Genomic DNA, 22,118 nt, shown 5'->3' on the forward strand with positions numbered 1-22,118 from the left:
AAAAGTCTCAATGCAGAGACTCCGTGAGCCCAGAGTCCTGTTCCTGTAATTAACTTCCACCAGAGGGGCAAACGTTCACACTGAACACTGGAGAGACTCCCCGGAAGGTTCGGAACCTTACGAGGTTGAAACGCCTTTTAACCTTGCGAGAGCACCCCTTAACCACCAGCACATCACACTCTTCCTCGGTGGTTTCCATCGGTGTTCCCGGATGACTCCTTGCAGGGTCTGCGACAAGGACAGACTACGTAAGGTTGAGAAGACACCTGTGTCCCCTCCTTTATGCCAAGGGCGGGTCACCGTGGGGGCCAGGCTTGACTGTCCGAGGAAGCCTCGGGAACTTGCNCGCCGCGCGCCCGGCACGTTCCCGTTTTCCGAGTCGCGCGCCCGGGAGTGCAGGGTCCTGGCCCCAGACATGGGCTCGGAGCCAGGCGCGTCCCAAGCACGGGAACGCGCCGCAGGCTTGGTGCACTGCCGGCCCGGCCCCGGGTTCGAGCAGCCAGTCTGTCCCCTTTAACTTGTGCTTCCTACGGCGTGTTCTGTCCCCCGCAGCCCAGCCCTGCCGCACACTTGCCGTTTCCTCCCTGGAACTTAATGACACTTAACGTTTCATGTAAAGTACGCGGCCCCTCCTCTTCCTTCTCACTCAACACCTGTGTTTGGAGAGAAGCCAGAGGGGGTGCTGACTACGCACCTGAGATGAAGGGCTGCACCGATGGGACGTGCCTGACCTTGGTTTGGGATTTTGAAAACATGGTCTCTGAGAGGATTAGGCAAAATGTGTGGTTGGAAATGGTATTTAATTGTAGCCCGTCATGTATACACATATACCCGTATATGTACACATACGTATATATTCATACACAGCGCACATAATTCTGTCTCAAGACCTATGACAGTTTCAGACTCCATAGGCACATGAGAAATCACCAGTCCAACACACTCTCCCTTTTACAGGCGAGTAAAGTAATGCCCAGAGAGGAAGTGTGGTTGTGTACATATAGTCACACAGATAGTTAAGGGAATGAAATTTGCTCTCTTCATCTCTGCCCATTTTGCTACTAGTTAGGTGCTCAGTAAAATTCCAGAGACAGGAAGCATGGCGTTGAAGTAAGTTTCCACCCAACCTTCCACTACTCTCTGAAAAATGGACCCTGCTTTACTTTCTTTGAACCTCAGTTTCTTCATCTTTGAAATGGAGGTTCTTGAGTTAGATTACGCTGACCTGGGGTCCTGCAGGTACCTTTTGAGGACAGGTCTCAAGTCCAGCATACACAGGAGTCCCCAGTCTCCCAGACTTGTGTGCCTTATTCTATGATAAGACATAGCAAAAGAAGGGACAAAGGCTAAATATTATAGTAATCTTGCCCAGACTCCCTGCTAGAACTGTCTTCCGCTTGGGGGGACCTGGAAAGGCACTAGACGCAGAATCATGCCGTGGGCAGCTTAAGGGCTGTATGTGATGTGGCTCTTTGAATTGGTGAGTCAAGAGCTAAAGGGTCATGGCACCACTTTGCAACGTTTGAGTGAAGTGAGCATTGGGTTTTCCCAAAGTTAAAAAGGCTGCTGTGACTGGTCCCTTGATCTTCTGAGCCTCGCTGTGGCTCGGAGTCTGAAGCAGTGTGGGTGTCTGGAGTGGCGGGAGCAGAGCGGGGTCACCCAGCACAGAAGGTGCCGCCTCCATCAGGGATCCTGGTGATTCCTGGAGTCAGTCCTGGGAGAGAAGATCACAGTGCCAGGCACATAGTAGGGACACAGGTGGTAGTTACTGGTGCACTCCTCCAATGAATTAGAGATCAAATCCCTCTGGGGTCAGTGAGGGAGAAGCAGAGCTGAGAGATGCTTTTGAGCCGCGAGCATCCTAACTGTATCTACTGTACACACCCCCAACCGTAGAACATTACCCCGCCATGTGCGACACAGCATGTGCTTTGTTTTTCCTTTTTCTGAATAGCATTTGTGAGTGTCATTGACTGTTGCCTTAGACCCCTCACCGGGACTGCCACGTGCATCTGCGCCCACTCCCGCCACTCCTCTCTGTTTGGCTTAGGTGAACTTCTGTTAATACCAACAGTTCATTTCTTCTCTCTCCCCAAGGAGTCATTTGAAATCAACTAAAGTAACATACAAGAAATGATGATACCATGATCCCTGTGAAATTGGAATTCTCTGCGTACACCACTCTGTGATTTCTGTTCAGTCTGAGTAGGTTAGAATTCATGTTAGGGCATTCTCACTAATTCAGCACCATTTCCCCTGTCAACTATTTGATTATGTGGAGGAATGAGTCTGTCTGTCCGGCTGGAGTAGAGGGAACACCTATGTGTCTCTGCGGTACCTCCAGAGAGAAGGAGCAGAACTCTCAAATATTCAAGCAGACAGGGCAGAATCTTCTACTTCTGCACCCCACGCCCCATCCCCTCGGGAAAAGAAACACAGCTACTCCTCAATCTTCTTTGGGCTAGAAGTTCGGCATAAACAATATTGCTTGAGATGAACGAGCCGCTGGAGGCTCTCCGTGTCATGTTAATTGTGTCTGGGTTTTACTTACGTTGAAGGAAAATAAGTGATTTCTGCAGGAATAAGTTCTATAAATTGAAAAATAAAGGCAAGTTCCTCGGGCCACAATCAAATGGTATTCTTCTTACTGTTGGCCCCGTTCAGACAAAAGTTTGTTCCTGGGAATTTTAAATTTGTATCACATTTTCTCAGTTTGGGGGGTGATACTTGGGACTCCTGATACAGATGTCTGCACAGGCTGCCATGGTGCATCAGGGAAGGGTGACCTCCCTCTCCCTCTTACTGTGCTGAGCTCAGTTAGGGTGTTCTGTGGCGCCCCACAATTGGGGTCCCAAGATTACAGCTTTTCACACTCAGCTCTTTCGTGTATCTTGCCTCTCCTGCTAGAAGGCAGCTCCTAAAAATATAAATGTTTTCCATTTGGGAGCTGTCCCTATCACACCTCTTAGATACATTTTATGTACACACACACACACACACACACCACGGATTTTTGGCCATCGGCCACTGTTTTATGGCAGATATTGTACTTAAGGACATATTTTTAACACTTTATATTATTTGTCTCAAAAAGGAAAAAAAAATCTACCCGAACCCAGGTTCCTTCTGAATATTCATTCCATGTGCAGTTCCTCAGTTGGGAAGACGTCCCCTTCTTGATCTTTGATTTTCTTGGCTCTTGGGTCATTGGAGGGTGAGAATGTTGCCTTTTTTGTCAGTTCGTTCTGAGTACGGGGGAAACGTCGGGAGGCCTGCCTAGCTTCCTTGCGGTAAAGCTGTTAGAACCCCATGTCAGGGAATGTGTGTCATGCCTGGCTTGCTCCGAGCTGTTTTAAAAATTAAAATGCGGGGCGCCTGGGTGGCTTAGTCGGTTAAGCGTCTGACTTTCGCTTAGGTCATGATCTCGCGGTTTGTGGGTTCGAGCCCCGCGTCGGGCTCTGTGCTGACTGCCAGCTCAGAGCCTGGAGCCTGTTTCAGTCTGACTCCCTCTCTCTCTGACCCTCCCCTGCTCACGCTGTCTCTCTCTCTCTCTCCTAGAAATAAATAAAAAATATTTAAAAAAAAATAAAAATTAAAATGCTTGCATGGGCAGCACAGTAGGGCCGAGGGTCCTGTTGCGGCGGATGTGAAGACGGCCGTGTGTCACGGGTTTGCTCTGTAGCGCCGTTGGTCCTGCCTAGCCCCTGGTTTTCCAGGACTGTCAAAGTAATATCGACTTGATTTTAATCTGTATTAAGAGCCATAAACTCTTTTTTTTTTATTTTTTTTTTAATGTTTTATTTATTTCTAGGAGAGAGAGAGAGACAGTGTGAGCAGGGAGGGTCAGAGAGAGAGGGAGTCACAGACTGAAACAGGCTCCAGGNTGCCCCAAGAGCCATAAACTCTTGATGCTGTCATCTTAAGAAGCCATCAGGTTCTCAGAACCCTGGCTGGGGCTGACCCCCTCAAGCTGTGCATCAGAAGGGGGAGTCACCCCCAGGGCTGCTGTGATCCTGTTGATTCTGAGAACATTCTCTGAGATATATATTGTTAAGTATTTATTTTTGAGAGTGAGAGAGAGAGACAGAGCATGAGCAGGGGAGGGGCAAAGAGACAGGGAGATACAGAATCCAAAGAGGCTCCAGGCTCTGAGCTAGCTGTCAGCGCAGAGCCCGACATGGGGCTCGAACCCACAAACTGTGAGATCATGACCTGAGCTGAAGTTGGACGCTCAACCACCTGAGCCACTCAGGCACCCCAAGAACATTCTCTGAGAATTGTAGGGACTCTAAGGGGAGAAATGACTTCAGATGTTCTCAAATCATCTTGCTTTCTGAATGAAAAATAGACACAGGCGCTAACAGAATCCCCCCCTCCTTTTCTCAAGTGATTTTTAAAAAAATAGGCAGTAACATTAACCTATACAGACAACAGATTTCCTCTAAGAAGTTACATGAAATAAAACAAAATCCAGCCATCTGTACATTAGGTAAGGAGATACGATACTGTCGCTTTCAGTATTTCAGTATTTCAAGTTCTTCATTTATTTAGAGCCGACAAGGCAGACACTTTGGTGCCAGATTGACTTGGTTTGAGCTCTGGCTTCCCCGGTCCTGATGTTTTGTCTTTAGGCAAATTACCTCATGTCTTGGAACCACCAGGTTCCTTCACGTTTACAGTGTTGCCATGACTACCTACCCGGAGCTCCCTGGGACCACAGAAGTCATGCGCTTAGTCCCGCACTAGCACAGAGTAAGCTGTCACAGCCTGCCTGGCAGTCCCACTTGTGCTGGGGGTCACCCAGGGCGACAAACTATTGCAGCATCAGAGACATTTTTATCATGGTAGGGTTGGGGGGGGTGGGTACCGGGGAGGAAATAACTGGAAACTGTTGACCGGGCAGAGCCATCCTTCAGATGGTACGATCACCCAGAGCTGCAAGCAGCAGTTCTCAGTCCCCAGAGTAATAACGGATGTAACTGTTTCTCAAAACCTAATGGAAGCGATATAATGAACCCACACAGGTAAACTGGGTTTTTTGTTTTGTTTTGTTTTTTGTTTTTGTTTTCTGGTAAAGAGCCTTTTCTACCTCCAAAGTGCTTAGATGCTTTAATAGTCTTTTACCATGAGGTTAAGCAAATATTTGAGGAGAGAAATGGAGACAAACAGGATTTTCTGCATAGCAAGCCTGTCATAGCTCCTCTCTGCCCTTTCTATACGTTTTGCACAATTTCGGATGTGGCAGGTGCCGTGACACGCGTATTTTTCATATGCGGGGAGCCTAATTCCTGCTCTAGCTTCTAGGGGCCCTGGGACCTACCTGTATGCTTGGAAGTGATTTGACATGAAAGAGACAGGCCAGCAGCAGGATATGCTGAAGTGAGATTCAAACCCTGGCGAGTTAAAACCGGCAGCTAATACCTTTCCTTCCCCAAAAGCAATTGTACCAAATCCTCTCAATAAAAAATTCTGAAGATCCCATAAAACGACATTCCTTAAAGTCATGCTGCTCTTTGCAGCTCATAAAGGATTTCTAGATACATTCTTCTTTTGATCCTCCCAAGGATGGCTTGTATAGAGAGAACCGCATCCCACTGCACGCAGGAAGAAACTGAGCGTTCCAGAGGTGAAATGGCCTCCTTGAATTTCACATATTTTTGGTCAGATGTTTATTGAGGCTCTTCTAAAGGGCCAGCTCTATGCCCTTCACCGTCCGCACCATGATTTCTTACTCCAAGGCTGATCTTCCTTCCCTTACCTGCTTTGGCCTGAATCCACTGTGTTGTTCACCCCTGCACACTGGGACTTAGTACTTCACCTCTGATTTCTCCTTGAGGGAATGCTCTTTTTTTTTTTTTTTTTAATACCTCTCTTGCTCCCCCTTTTTCTAATAGGTAATTTAACAGACTGATGTTTCTAAAAGTTGAACAAATAAATAGTTGAGCTTCTGCGATCTATATCTTAGGCTGCTCTGGGTTCAGAGATGTTTTTATTACAGTGCCTTTGAATTTGCGTAAGTGCTATAGATATATTTTTTAATGTATTGATTATTACATGATAAAATATAAAAAGAACACAAGGCTTTGGTCCTTTTGTGGGTTTGGAATATTTAAAAATATTATGCTAGAGCTAAGATGAGTTCGTTACTTGTCTTTATACCTACATATGAAGAGTTTGTTTCTCTCCTGTCTGGTCAGAGAGCATCTGAGCATAACCTGTTTTCTTTTTCTTCAACATAGTCGTTCTTCAGAACTTTGCTCTGTGCAAAGTTAAATTGGTTAGATGTGGAAATAAATAAAATTTAGGAGGCCCCTGGGTGGTATTCTTACAGGACAAGCAGATTGCACACTAGGTGTCAGAAAGTTCCTTCAACAATACTAGACATGTGTTAAATTTCTTTGGAAAGATCCAGAGCTCAGAGCTACTTTGGTAGCAGTTGATGTTCAGAAGAACTCTGAACTGGTCAGAACCCAGGCAGCAAAGTTGCCTGTTTTAGAACTTAAACGGCAAAGAAGTTTCCTACTGTAACTTAGTGTGTTTTGTTTTTTCAATATTTTATTTTTAAGTAATCTCTATACCCAACGTGGGGCTCAAACTCACAACCCCAAGATCAAGAGTCACAGGTCATACTGACTGAGCCAGCCAGGTTTCTCCTCTCCTTTATTTTGGTGTTTGTTTTTGACTTACCTCTTTTACCTTAGCTTAATATCCTTCTTCTTCTTTTTCTTGTCCACACAAGGAAAATACAAAATAATGACATTTTCAGTGCCACTTTATTTCTATTTCACGGGGAGGCAATCAATAATTATAAATATTCTTTATATTCTTGGAGTCATTGATAACTAAAGTCACTCCCCATCACCACACACACACCAATTTTTTTTTTTTTTTTTTTGGACCTCAGATGTAGAACGAGGTAATCATTTCTCCCTTCCAGCCACGCTTCTCTGATCTGTGTAAGGCCAGTGGGATTTAGAAGAATTTCCCCTCTGTGACTGATTCTTCATTCTCCTGCGCTGCTCACACACGGCCCCTCTCCAGGTTTGCCCGGAGTCTTTGAGTATGTGTGTCTTGATCATTACCACGTAACTAGGCCTGCAACAGGGCACCCTGGTTATATTTGACCACATTCTGACTCTGAGCCCTCTTGTGGTCAGCCTGGCGGCTCCTTGGTTTTCTCTAGCAGTTCCCTGAGTGGGAGGCCGCCGGTGCTGGCGCCCTCCCCCCCAGAGAGTCTGGGACTAGAGGGTTCTGCCTACTCTCGAGGGACGTACATTGTCAGCCTGTCAGTTGGCCTCCCCTTTTCCCACCCACGTCCCCAACTTCACATCTTTGGATTTCTAGCAAATCTGTGGTAGTTTAGGGGTGCAGTGCTCTGGCAGCGAATTGACTGAAGTCACTGCCTTTTCAGGGATTGAACCTGTGACCTTGGCCTCATTAGCGCGGGTGCTCTAACCAGTCACAAAGCCACGCACCTCACTTTGTGTAACTTCTGCTGACTCTGTTCCTACCACCCTCAGAGGCCTCCTTTTCAATTGCAAAGGCGTTCACACCAACACAATAGAACAGAAGGAAATCAGATCCCTCCAAGACTCCTCTGAGGGACAGAAATATGCAATTTAGCAGGAAAATAATACCAAAAAGTCTTGAGGGTTCAGGAAACAACTTATCTTTCTAGTCCATGCATTCGCTGAGAATCCAGCTGTGTCTCAGATTCTCCTTCAGTCAAAAGTTTAAAAATAGTCGGGAGCTCCTTGTGCCAATTTATTAGCATAAAATCTGGTGATTCTTGTACACGAAGTGGAGGGTTTCAGATGACTGTGTTGGAAATATTGCACGCGTATTATTAAAATAGACTGGAAAATCTATTGGGAAATAGATTTCTAGGAAGGGGGTCTGAGAATTCGTCAACGCTTAGCTTTGGCAAGTTTCTGGTCCCTAGAATCTGAACCGAGCGCTTGCCATGGTAACTCACGCACTGGCATCAGAGCGCCTGCAAGTGTACCATGATATACAGGGCGTGTCCGTGCCCAGGGCATCCGGAGTCACCATGGAGAAGAGGCAGAAATAAAGGCAACTCACCAGACAAGCAAAGTTCCCGCCAGGGCTTAGAGACACAGGCATATCCTGGGGGTGGGAGGTGGAGAGAAAATCTGGCTGACCAACCTGATACAGTTTTTCATCTGAGCCAAAGAAAAATCTCACGATTTCAAATCCTGGCACTTGAAAGGAGTTATGCTGTATTTTGTGGCAAAATAAAAAGACCTTGGACGGAAGGAGCCTTTTCTCTCCGATCATTGAGTACTAGGGAAGACCCTTCAGGGATGCAGGTTCTGGGCTCCTGCCTTGTTGGTTTCTCTCACCCTTGGGGATGTTTGCGTAGGAAACCCTTGCCTGGGCGCCACCGGAAACAGCCTTTCTCCATCAATTGCACAGATCTGTTCACAGTGATAGCCTCCCATGGCCCTCAAACCTCAACAGTAAGAGACATTTAATTATGAGCGGATGGTAAACTCCTTGAGATCAGGGATTCTGTTTTTAATGTATTCAACAAACATTTCTCTGGAGCACTCTCTGGGATCTAAGTCCCTAGGAAACAACTGTGAAGGAAAGGAATGACAATCCCTATCACCACGGAGCTTATATTCCAGCAGTTTTTTCTTTTAATTTTTCATCTTTATTTTAGCCACGGTGCCTTGAACTTGGTGTGAGGTTTCAGCAGATATTTTTAGTTGAAGGCAGTACGGTTTGGGGTTGAGTATTTTTCTTTGTTTTACGTAGTCGAAAACTGATAATCCGTATATGTCATAGAGACCATATACTTAAACCACACACTCTAGTTCCTGACATCTGCAAACTAAGGGCAAGCTTCAATCAAATACTCAGGTCGAGTGAAATTGTGACATCCCCACAGCGTGTTGAAACAGCTGCAGCTTTGAGTAGACATTTTTTGGAAGTTAGTGAAATTTAATCTACTCCCACACCTGAGTAGATGCTCCTAAATATCACTGTAAGGAAAACATTAAGGTCTTTTCACCTTAAAAACGTTCAGGTTCACAAGTTTAGAATTTAGAAACAATCTACTTATTTCACTTAATTTTAAATTCATTTCCACACGCGCTCAGGCCTTCTAACACATTCAGTTACTAAGTACTTTCCAGGTTCAGAGTGGGGCAGGAAGCTCACCTCCACCTTCTCTTTCTGTGGGTCTTCAGAGAATGGCCGCTTTGGAACTCCACTGGAGAGTCCAGGCTGCCCGCTGGGGAGCCCCCAGGGCCATCCCTCCACCCTGCAGGGTTCGTTTCACTCCTTCAGTCCCAAATAGTCAGTGGTGGTACACACACGCACGCACACACGCATGCACAACATATGCACGCACGCACACATGCACGTGCATACACACATGCGTGTGCCATGCTGATTGTCCCCCACTGTCTGTCATCGCTCGTCTCTCAGGTTCTCAGAAGTGCGTCCCGATTCCTTCAGGCTGCAATAGCTCCCCCTTGGTCTTTTCCCCCACGGCCCCTCGTTCAGACTTCCCTGGGCATTGCTTGCTCCTGAGTGCGGGAAGCAGGTCTCACTGCTCCGGCTCTTAGCCCCAGGCCTGGCTCTCTGTTGCCTTTGGAAATAATAATTAAATGAATAGCCTCATTTCTGCAACTTATTTTACTACTGGCTCTTTGGACAGACCTCTTCACCTTTCCAAATACAGAACTCGTCTCATTCTTGGAAATGAATCCTTACGAAGACAGTTGCCTGCATTGATCCCTATTTTCTTAAGTTTATTTATTTGTTTTGAGAGAGAGCATGTGCACAAGAGAGTGAGAGCGGGGAAGAGGCAGAGAGAGAGAGAGGGAGAGAGAGAATCACTGTCAGTGCAGAGCCTGACATGGGACTTGAACGTTAAGATCATGACCTGAGCCAAAATCAAGAGTTGGAGGCTTAACTGACTGAGCCCCGCAGGCTCCCCAAGCCCTGTTTTCCTAAGGATGAAATCTCGATTGTTCCAGCCCTCCGTATTTGAAGTGCCCTTCCCACATAGCCAGCGTCCTCCCCCCACGCCCTCCCCCCCACTCTTGTACTCACAGTCTACACACAGGCTGGCTAGTCTCTTTCCATATCCCACACAGGTGCTGTGTCACCCGTCATCCTTCCTTTTGCCCATTTGTAACCTTGAGTGCGCTTCTCTGCGTTATCCCCTTCTCTATCCTGGGCCTCCTTGCCAGGCAAGGCCTTTTACTCTAAGTCTGTTCATCCTCAAGAGAGATCCAGCTCAAATTGTATCTTTTTTTATGAAACTCCTCTTCAGTATTTCAGCCCACAAATCTCTTCATCTTATTGAGTTACTATTTTATACTTACGTTACAGTAGTTTACTATTGACATTTAGACTTTGCTATTCTAGACATTGTGTTCTAACTCTGGGGATTCAGAGTAACACAACTTTCTCTGTAAGTACCCAAACTTCTGTGTCCTTAAAGAGTTCAGTCCTAGAAGTAGCTACCTGCTTTCAATTCTGGGCCATTTAGGCCATTTAGATGCTGACTCATTTTGCCTGTTATTTATATTTACCACCATTTGCACGAAGGTAGGGCTTATGTCCCCAAGTAGCTCAACTTTTCTAAAAATATCAATCCTCCAGAGCCTGGTACAATATTTTACACCAAGAGAAAATAATACTTTTGGAATAGAACTTACTTGGCTAGAGTAGAGTAACTTAATTCTTTAGAGCTTCATGTACCAAGTTTTATAGTATAAAATTTTTTCTTTTTTTATTCAGAAATACAAATGGAATCAGTAAGGATTGAAAGAAAAACGTCTCTTAAATGTGTTCAAACAGGAGTTGATAAGTTTGAGTTCTCAAGGTATAGTTCACAATGGAGTTAGTGAAACAAAAATTTAAAAAAAAAATTTTTTTAATGTTTATTAATTTTTGAGAGACAGAGAGAGACAGAGCATTAGCTGGAGAGGGGCAGAGAGAGAGGGAGACACAGAATCCGAAGCAGGCTCCAGGCTCTGAGCTGTCAGGAACCATGAGTTCATGACTTGAGCTGAAGTCGGATGCCCAGCCAACTGAGCCACCCAGGTGCCCCCTCCGAAATAAATTTTTTATTGTCTATAGGAAAATACAACCAGAGAGACGAGAGAGTGTCACCTATTAAAATTATTCTGTAAGCAATTTTAAAAGGTGCATTTTCTTATAAGTAAGATGATCCAGAACAGGTTACCTTTTTCCTGGGCGAGGAGTTAATTCTCATGTTTGGCCGCAGAGAGCCTGACCTGTTTTGGAATTTACATTTCGCATTAGGTTATGGAGGTATTTTTGCATGTCTTTTTCTTACTCTGTGGCCAGAAGGTTGACGTGAGTAAGAGGAAAAGTCTTAAGTTTTTAAACAGTTAAATTTAATGACTTTGGTTTCGTCCTTTTCCTTGATATTTACTCACTTGAGTGTTGGAGAAGGTAGGGCCACAGTGGTCGAAGGAGAATCCAGTGCTCTTGGGATTCGTTACAAAGCACTAATGATAATGTCGATCATTCATTATACCACCGGAGGAAGTTATGTATCATCAGTGCCTTTATGAAAAAATGCAGTTAAAAAGGAAGGCATTAATTGTTTCCTTCCTTTTGACATTCTGGAGAAGTAAAAGACAAAGTAGCCAGGAAGTGTCATTCGGATCTTGCATGGAAGTTAAGATGTAAAACGTTTCTAAAGGAAAATGTTAACTTTTGAAAATATATGCGTGCCTTCTGTGAGCAGGTTTAATTAGCCGTTAGTGAGTTTACAGGGTCTACCAGGTGAGGTTGGAACGTAGGTACCTACAAAGAGTAATTTAACGTTCCCTGTTCCTTAGGTTGAGTATTTCCCTCCTCTTTGCATAAGCATCATTGTTTTTTTTTTCTTTCTAAGACAAAGGCAGATTTCCTCTCCACCAGAGCTTGCCTTATAACAAATCCTAAATCAGTGTCGTCATGTTTTTTTCATCACTGAGCTGACTTTTAATGCACCCATGATGTGTAGAGTCATGTTTACAGTATTCTGGAGGTTTACTGAGGAATAATTGACAAATGTAATTGTATATATTTAAAGTAGACAACATGTGGGGCTCCTGGGTGGCCCCGTCGGTTGGGCGTCCAACTTTGGCTCAGGTCATGATCTCGCAGTTCGTGGGTTCCAGCCCCGTGTTGGGCTCTGTGCTGACAGCCAGCTCAGAGCCTGGAGTTTCGGATTCTCTGTCTCCCAATCTCTCTGACCCTTCCCTGCTCATGCTGTCTCTCTCTCTCTCTCTCTCAGAAATAAATAAAACATTAAAAAAAATAAAGTAGATAACATGACAATGTGATATATACATCGTGGAATGATTACTAAGATCGGGATAATGAACATGTCGCCTCCCACACTTCTTTGTGTGTGGTGAGAATGCTTAAGATCTACTTGTTGCAACTCTTAGGTATACAGGACTGAATTATTAACTGTGGCCACCATGCTGTAGGTTAGAGCCCCAGAACATACAGCTAAAAATTTCTGCCCTTTGACCTACATCACCCCATCTTGCCCCGTGACAGCATTTTATCATGAGGCCAACCAACCGTTTACTGTCCTGACCACCAAGCCCAGCGTCCTCCTTGTGAATCATGGCTGCTGTTCCAGTAGTTGGGAAAACTGATATTAGTTGCTACTTGACTGCCCTAAATATTTCCTGCTTCCCTAAGAGGCCCCGGGCTCTAACTTTTAACAAGCCTCAGAACAAAGCCCAGTGCTCCCCGCTGCACGTGGGTCCGTTTCCCGTTACATTGTGGATTAAAGTGACACGTGGAGCATCTTTCACTGTTGCACAAAAACCTGTAGCCTCAGTATTATCCTTGTCCCCTGACCAGGGTTATAATAGGGCTCCCCCACAATTCCTCCAATTTTTATTTCTCTCCAATAAAAATTTGCTAGTGTAACCACTCTCTCTGGGTGGGAGGCTTAACTTTGTTTCTGATTGTCTTATTTCAACCCATGGTGAAGTTATATTGCGCCGCTGGGCTTTTTTCCTTTTCTCTTTTTCATTTGGCTGGGGCCGCCTCTGTTCAACAGAGCCTACTTGCCACTTCTTCTGTCCCCGTTAGTTAAAAGTAATTGTTATTGCAAACCTCCTCCATGCCGGTATCCTTTTCTTTCATGGTGAAACCCACTAAGCATTCATTTCAGTAGCAGAAAGTAGGGAGCTTACAGGATCAAATCCTTTTTATCTAGACCAACAGCACCTGCGGCAACGCATTAACTAGCCGGAGTTGTTAATTACGTGTCTAACTTGTTGATCTTCGTGGCTTCCAAATTTGAAAAGCAAGAAAATTAATCACTGCGTGTGTCTCCTCCAGTAGAAAATGACGGGAGCGTGTCTCCTACGTTCTGTTCCAGTCGCTGATAATCAGATAGTTGCACTTTCCCGTAACATCTCTCTCCTTTGTGGATGGGATCATTTCTCAAGTTCAAAGAGCCCTTCCATGCACAGCAGGGTAGATGTTTGCCCATAAAGACTTTAGAAACATAAATCCTCAAATATAAGTCTGAAGGAGATTGTACTGAAGGCATTTCAGTAGTTGATACCACTTAAAAAAAAAAGTGAAGGCTAATTACAAGCGTGAAGTAGTACACTTCGCTTGTATTTTCTCACTTAATTTTCGTAACAAACATACGTGGTAGAAACTGGAGGGAAAGGTTCAGGAAGGATTCATGCTTTGCCCAAGGTCACATAGCATCTCCAGCATCAGCAAGAGAAAAGGATTTGAGATAGAGGGGTGGGGGAAGTAACTCCTCATATTCACCCCAAATTTGTAAAGCAGCAATCAGGAGGAAGTGAGGGGAAAAAAAAGAGCCTCACCTTCTTTTTTAAAACTTGCATCTGGCTTCTAACATACTTTCTTGTCATAGTTAGAAAATACTGCGTCAGCCACCTTATTCTCGCCTTAACATTCATCAGCAGGATAACTAAACCAACCGAATACATCCAGTGTGGGCCATTCATTCTTTTTTTTTTTTTAATGTTTTTTATTTATTTCTGAGAGAGAGAGAGACAGCGTGAGCAGGGGAGGGTCAGAGAGAGAGGGGGAGATACAGAATCTGAAGCAGACTCAAGGCTCTGAGCCAGCTGTCAGCACAGAGCCTGACGCGGGGCTAGAACCCACGAACTGTGAGGTCATGACCTAAGCCGAAGTTGGACGCTTAACCGACTGAGCCACCCAGGCGCCCCGGGGCCATTCATTCTTAAGAGGAGTTACCTTGTGAACCATCTGCATTGCTGAGAAGAATTACTTGAACACTGTTCAGCAAATTCTGCACCCCAAAAAACATTCAACCTGAAAGGATTACCGCAGGCTTCAGCTGGCAGTTCTGTGTTCTGGAAGCGCTTTAGAATCTCCTAGGGAGCTTTCTAAAAATCCCACTGCAGACCAATCAAATGAAGGTTGCTGGCTCCTACCCAGGCCCAGGTGCATGCAGGCTCTGAGCTGGAAATATGGTGAGGTTATGAGTGATTCACCCTTCACCGCCTTTGAGTTCCATTCCTTTTGGGTTATTTCAATTTATTCCTCCAAGTGGCCTTTATATAGTCTTTCTTTGAGAGGAGTTTTCTTTTCCTTTCTTTTCTTTTTTTCTTTTTTTGGCAGTCTTTCCCCAAACCCCTGGACAATTCAGCTTGTGTTAGATTGCAAATGAGAGGTTTATGGCCGTGTCTTCTGTAGGAACAGAGTTTATTCCAAATGCCTTGTATGTTTCTACCGTGAAAACGGATATCCCATATGAAGTTTCTCTCGGGCTAAACGCCTCTGTTAGCAATAGTCAAACACCCACAGAATCTCTCTCTCTGCGTCCTTACTCCCTAAACATATGCACACACAATATAGGCACCAGATCAGCATATTTTAGTTTGAGTTTCAACCATTAGATGTAGGAAAAGTTTATATCTCTCCCTAGTCATGGAAGGAACTGAGGCACATATCTGGTAGTGGAAACAGATCCCCCTCTCCTGCCCCCAGCCGCCTCATCTACAGTTGCTCATATCAAAGTAGATCAGAGTAGATTTGCATGCTTTTCACCATCAGTGACTGGTTTAGCTTTTCTCCTTCTCTACTCTGAAGGCATTTGGGCTTAGGAAGATGTATGTTAAGAGCATTCATCTGTAACCAAGCAGGCGCCTTACGGGCACACGCACAGTAAAATCTGCCCCAGAGCCACGCAGAGCTGGTTGGTAGTTTGTGAGAGGCTACAGTAGCCCATCACTCCGTTCCCAGAGGACACGATCCAGCTTGGACCAGCCCAGCCTCTGTCTGAGGAACACTTAGGTGTATCGTGCTGAAGGACCGAGGAGGACTCTCTTTGCTCAGCCTAACTACACAATTAATCGTTACTTCATTCCACTGCATTGTAAGTGAAACCGATTACTGCGTCACACGGTTGGCTGAGAAACCTCCATTGTGGGAGTGCTCCCTCCCCAAGTCTCGTTTTGAAAACCAATCCTGGATTCGCCTCATTGCATCTTTGAAACAAAGTGGCACACATGGGGAGTCATCGGAACTGGGACATTTTGCAGACCAGTCAAGAATGCCTTTACTTTTCGTTTTGTTGTTACTGTAGGTTATCCAAACACGTAGATGACTTCTGCTTTGTGTAGCATACCCTCCTGGACAACTGTCACAATACTCCAGGAAGGATATTCTTTTTTTAAATAATTTTTTAATGTTTATTTTTGAGAGAGAGACAGAGAGAGAGAGACAGAGAGAGAGACAGAGTACGAACAGGGGAGGGTTAGAGAGAGAGAGGAAGACACAGAATCTGAAAGCAGACTTCACGCTCTGAGCTGTCAGCACAGAGCCTGATGCAGGGCTCGAACTCACAGACTGTGAGATCATGATCTGAGCCGAAGTCGGATGCTTAACCGACTGAGCCACAGAGTCGCCCCAAGGAAGGATATTCTTGCACGATGAAGACAAAATTTGTACTTTGATGTGTGAATTCTAATTCTGCTCCCTCCTTGCTGAATGACCACGTTGGGTTAGATATTTCACCTTTGGATCCTCATTAACTTCATTTCAAACATAGGAATAATGTCTTTTTCATAGAGCTGATGGACTTGTTATGTTAGATCAGTTTTCATATTTTCTGGTCTTGAGGATCCTTCTATACTCTGCAAAATTGAGAATTCCAAATAGCTTTTGTTCCTATGGGTTATGTATATCAATATTTACCATATTTGAAATTAAAACAGGAAATTGTATTTATTCAATTTAAAGTGACAAACAGCCATTACTGCTAACACAGTGTGTTTTTATGAGAACTGTTTTTCAGAACAAAAGAATCAGTGAGAATAGTGGTGGCACTCCACAGTTTTGCAGATCTCTTTAATGTTTGGATTTCTGGAAGACAGCTGGGTTCTCAAATATGCTTCTGAAAATTCAGTCTGTGGTCTTAGGCAGTTTTGGTTGAAATATGTGGAGAAAATCCAGCTTCAGATAGATACATAATCAGAAAGAGAGGAGTATTTTAATAGCCTTTTCAGTTAATTGTGGATTTTTTTGATTCTACACTAAAACTTGATGAGTGTATGTGCCTTAAAGGTTAAACCTGTAGTGAAGCCATATCAGTGAGGTTTATGTACTGTATCACATTGAAATCCCTTGGTCTGTCTTGTACTTTGAATGATTCTTATAGTCATGCATGACTTTAAATTTTTTTAAATGTTTATTTATTTTTGAAAGAGAGAGAGAGAGGCAGAGAGAGAGAGGGAGACAGAATTTGAAATAGGCTCCAGGCTCCAAGCTCTCAGCATAGAGCCCGACATGGGGCTCAAACCCATGGACTGTGCGATCATGACCTGAAGTCGGATACTTAACTGAGTGAGCCACCCAGGCGCCCCATGCATGATTTTTAAAATATCATACATGTCATCTGAAAAATACTGGTTCCCTGACTTATATAGACATTCTAAAAGTAGATGTACTTCATCAAGCCATATTAAAAAAAAAAAATCACAATTGTTAATATCCCACCAGTCACATCAGACGAGAGACTTTCAAGGTCAGGGTGACACATCCATATTTTCCAGAATTCTCATATTTTCTCAGAAGTCCAAATTGTATCATTGGTAACACCTGTTTTCAATTGTTTTACTTGAAGTGACATTCATTTCCATAATGTGTCTGTCAGATCTTCGAGTCTCTATCACACAGTGTGTCTGAAGTTGTTCTTTCAAGTAAAAATGGTGTGCGAAGAAGAAAGGGACCGAGTCACGCTACAGCTCCAGTGACCGTGCAGGTGCTGTTCCCCAAGATGGTGCTGTTCCCCAAGATGGCCATCGTGCTTTGGCATGCCCCAGAAATCCGTGTCTGTTCCGTTTCCCCACAGAATGTCCAACAGATACATACCCACCAGTTGAGATTTAACAAAATTTACCATTTGTTACTGATTCATCAGCGACATTATTATTTTTTTTTTAAAGTGTATTTATTTTGAGAGAGAGCGAGAGCACGAGTACAGGAGGGGCAGAGAGAAGGGGAGAAAGCGAGAATCACAAGTAGGCTCTGCGCTGCCAGCACAGAGCCCAATGTGGGGGCCCAGACTCAGGAAGCCACGTGATCATGACCCGAGCCGAGATCAAGAGTCGAATGCTTAACCGGCTGAGCCACCCAGGCGCGCCCCCCATCAGGGACATTCTTAAGTGAAACTGGCTCCCCTCCCCCGCCCTCACTCGGAACACGTGGAAGTCAAGACCACAGGACAGTGGGACAGCGTGCGGCTCCTGCTTTGATTTGTACCGAGGCTCCAGAAGCCTTACCCTCCGGGCTCCCCCGTACACTTCACACCTGCTGCAGTGCAAACGGCGGGACAGTGGTGTTACTTTGAAAGTAGTTTGGACCCTGCCAACTCCCTGAAAGGGTCCCTGAGATCCCTGAAGTCTACAGACCACATTTTGAGAACCAGCTTCCTTAGACAGTGGAAAGTGCACACCAGACCACCAGCACTTAAAAGCTGGGCTTTCCTTCCTCTCTCTTGTTGTGTGTGGCTTCTGGGCTTGGTGGCTGCCTGAGGTGAATGAAGCCTGGCTTGTGGGACATTTATTGGACATTTATTGGATGAAATCCCACTAGAGTTCATCCCTAGCTCTTGAGAGCCCAGTTTTGCCTTTTCTTTCCCTTGGGATGTTACCGCGAGGCTAAAATCAAACCTTGGTTTTGTATTCACTGTACTGCTGGCCTCTGGGCAGAAAGGGCCACATAATCCTTGTGTTTTCATCTGGTCTAAGCTAATAAGGATATTTTTGTGATAATTTTCAAAGCTTTTTTAATAGGGGACCTTAACTGAGTTTCAGAGGCCCTTCAGGGGTCCATGGATGAGTTGTAGGTGGCTCAAAGCCCTTAAAATGTCACAGAATTTTCTGTTGTTTTGGGGGCAAGGTTGGGGAGAAGGTAAGATGTTGGGGGAATTAATGGCTTCAGTCAAATTCTCAAAGAGGTTCTGTGACCTCTCCCCCTGCAAAAACAAGTGTTAACAAATGACTGCTTCAGAGGGACATGTCCGTGGGGTGGCATCTACCCATCCATTATCCGTTTTCAAATGCACTTCTTTTTGAAAAGAATTTTCAGAGTTCCCTCCCTGGCTTTGCTCATCTTTGCCTTCCACCCCGATGGCATTTCTTGAAGGTCTTCAGCACCAAGCCCTGGCTTACGAGTCACTTCCCAGTGGTTTTTGAGAAGCATCTTCTCCCGCCCCCTCCCCTCCTCATTATATCATGCAAGAGAGCAGAGACCATCATCTCGACTCTTGTTTATTGCAAAATGCAAAGTCAAAGTCAGCCACCCTTCAGATGCACCTTGGGGTGGGGGGAGCGGTACTTTCCACACGCTGCTAAGTCAGTGAGTCCCTTTTTAAACCGTTGAGATGTGCAAACTTGGGATATTTATTTATGCCTCAACCACAAGATGTGTTTCTCTCCCACACATTTCTTCAGCCCGCTTCTTGGAACCCAAGCGCCGTCATGAAAACTGCAAGGCAGTCTGTTTAGTTGCGACAGTAGCATCTTTGGAACAGTCCCGAAGCCGTGGGAGGAGTGTGGTGACTGCCGCTTGCTGACAAGGAGCAGAGCAGAGGAGGGTTCTGCAGCCCGATGAGATGTGCGTGGCAGACTCTCAGCTGCAGGGGGGTGGGGGGAGGTGGCTTTACTGCAGTGCCACACCCTGGCAGCAGTGACAGTGCCTCTTATGGCCTTGACGTTGCCACAAATCAGAAAGCTGGCCTCGGTGCGGTGAGCAGACATAAGGTAGTGCTCTGATTTAACCACGTGGGTATTCCCCTCCCCCCTCCCCCCCAAAAAAAAGGATTTCTGAAGGGTTCTGCCTCCCGAGGCTTAATTCAGAGGTATCTCAGGTTTTGAAGAAGCTTTGGCTTACTTACTTAACAAATATACGGGCACCTGACCGTTGGGAAACAACGATGTTCCTGTCCTTGATCAGAACCTGGGAAGTAATGTGGCAACGAACAGGGAGCACTGGCCTGTTTACAAAGAGGCGGAAGGATCACTCAGTGGATCACCCCGACAAGGTGGAGTGTATACCGATCGCACACGGTAATATTTTATCCGAGAATGTGTCTCCACTTGCTGGGTTGCAGTATTTGTAAACTTCGCTTTCTGGGCAGCATCTGAATTCCTCACTTTCTCGGTTTCACCTTCTGCCTCATGTGCATCTTCAAATAATAAAGATTGTCACTCACACTGCATTTTCACCAGTGACTTCCAGCGCAGGTGACCTCCAGTCCTCTGTCTGAGGTCACACTTCCCAGATGGTTCTGTTTCTTTCTGTCCCGCTTGAGTAGGTGAGAAAATCAGGACATAAGAGCCTTTGACTTGCCCCCAAATGACTGAGTAATAGTGCAGGCGATGGTGAAGGTCTCGTGTCTCCGGCCAGGCTCAGGAGTCAAAGGGCACATCGTTCCTCAGTTTGGAAGGTGCCCTTCACACTGTCAGGGTCGGTAAACATTGGTGCGTGTACTGGTTGACTAACTGACTCTCTACTCAAGGACTCATTGTGGTCAGAAATCTCCTTTGGGAAAATGCCACTTTGTCAGTGGGAGAGTAAGGTAAGGTGAATCTTGGCTCTGCTTTGCAGCCAGATGGCTTTTATTATTGCATGCTAAAATGTGCGGCTCCACGTTTCTGTGCCTCTCGCCACTACAGCGCCCTTTCTGTTTTTAAGGAAAGAAGGCTTGTCCAAATGTGGAAGATGCAAGCAGGCATTTTACTGCAATGTGGAGTGTCAGGTAGGTTCTGGGCCACCTGGCAGGGAGGGCCTTGCTTCCTCTGAAGATGGGGACCCCGATGTCCTTCCTTTCCGTGTCCCACGTTCCCAGCACCCTTTTGCGGCCAAAGCTCGAGAGCTTGGTGTTGGGCCAGGATGTGGCCGGATACTCTTTGAGTGCTGGCCCGGGACGACAGGCAGCCGGTGACAGGCAGCACCCCCTGGGGGCCGCGTGCAGGGGCAGGAGCAGGGGGAAGACACGGGGAGAGTGTGTCGGGTTCAGGCAGGTGTATTGCCAAGGCTGACAGCTTGCCCCCGAGGCCACCAGCAGCAGATGGAACACTGCAGAGTCGACACAGGAAAGTGTTAAAGTGGTGTCTTTGAAATATTTTAATTTTTCCTGTCACAGGTCTATGTTTTTATAAATCCCCATAAGCAGGCCACGTGTTGCTCATGGCCTGTTCAAACCGAATCTGATTCCGGTCTTAGGTGAGCCCCTGGCACAGCCTTCGTATTACCAGAGGGCGACTGCTCCGAATGGTACTTGGAGCTGGTGTGTTGGAAGCAACCAGGGTGGGGGAGGGGGAGCTCAAGAGGCTGGTTGCATGTAGGCCACAGCCATCTGGTTTGATGGATCAATCTCCAGGGACTGCCGTACTGTGGGGATGGGAAGCTTAAGGAGGGGTTTAGAAGGACTCCTGGTAGCTCTTTGAGCGACTAGGAGTCGTGTTTTCCATACGCATCTAATAGATTGTAGTTCCAAAGAAGATCTGTAGGCATTCCACAGAAAACACATTCCATGTTCTAACAGTTTGAATTAGGGAGAATATTCCATGTTCGACTTCTGTATACCCTCCTTAGTCTGTTTTTTGTTTTTTGTTTTTTAATGGAAACCTAGTCATACACCTTGGGAAATGCTGATGCTGTTTAATAGTGCCCTAAGTGACAGGGTGGATCTTCCATGGCTTTACCTTTTTTTTTGGGGGGGGGGGGTCATTTTCCCTGCCATACTTGGTGTCATTTACCTCCCCACCCCAGCTCTCAATCTACTTCTGATTACCCATTATTTTATTATTTTTTTCTTTCTCTTCTCCCTATGCAGTTGGCCTCTGAAAGTCCCCGAAGAGCATTATTATGTAGCAGTGGGAGAGGTTGCTGAGCCCTGGTGTCCCGTCTGGCCACAGAGCTGCAATAGCAGCGGCCCCTTGCCAGAAGGATGCATAGGCTGAGCCATCAGCCCAGGGAGGTCTACCTTGGCTCAGAAGGCCCTATGCACAACCCGCTTCTCTGTTCTCAGAGGCTGTCAGCCTGTGTGACAGTGAGAAAATAGATGGGCTTATAGTTGAGTTTCCAGTGAGTGTGCCTTCTCTCAAAGAAGGAGGGATCATATTTGGCTCTTACTGGCTGTGGATAGAGTATTCTGTGGTTGGATTGCTTCAGTGTTGGGGAGATCAGTGAACCCTGGGAATTCTAGGATTTGATTCCAGGCATAAGTTAGCTCCTTCTGTATTTAAGTTAAATGCTTCTAGAAAACTTAACTCATTCCGTTCTGGTTCTTTAGAGAAACAAGATAATAAAACCACATTGAGTTCAGAAAGTATAACACAGAATAGTGGAAGGAGATGATCCTAGCTCTGCAGCCTACCAGCTCCATGAACTTGGCAAGTCACGGGATGTCTCTGAGCTCAGTTTCTTCAATCCAGAATGAATGAAGGCAGCAGAGCCCACCCTGACAGATGGCAAGGACATAGTGATCTGATAGCTATGAAAGTTCTATATAAGCTGGGACGCTGTGTATGGGCGTGAGGGCCTGTGAAAAATAATATGATAGTAATTTAGGCTGGACT

The 22,118-nt window shown here is 45.6% G+C and overlaps 1 protein-coding gene across 1 annotated transcript in view; it reads left to right on the forward strand.

The window, feature by feature from the left end:
- The first annotated feature begins 4,995 nt into the window (after positions 1-4,995).
- SMYD2 (SET and MYND domain containing 2) overlaps positions 4,996-22,118 on the forward strand; it is a 39,701-nt gene continuing 22,578 nt past the window's right edge. Inside the window, exons 1-2 of the mRNA XM_077763208.1 lie at positions 4,996-5,024; positions 20,230-20,293. Of these exons, the coding sequence (XP_077619334.1) occupies positions 5,011-5,024; positions 20,230-20,293 (78 nt within the window). The 5' untranslated portion in view covers positions 4,996-5,010. The remainder of the gene's footprint in view (positions 5,025-20,229; positions 20,294-22,118) is intronic.

This window comes from Crocuta crocuta, unplaced genomic scaffold (assembly GCF_008692635.1).
Source record: "Crocuta crocuta isolate KB4526 unplaced genomic scaffold, BGI_CrCroc_1.0 scaffold3, whole genome shotgun sequence".
NCBI classification, from domain to species: domain Eukaryota; kingdom Metazoa; phylum Chordata; class Mammalia; order Carnivora; family Hyaenidae; genus Crocuta; species Crocuta crocuta.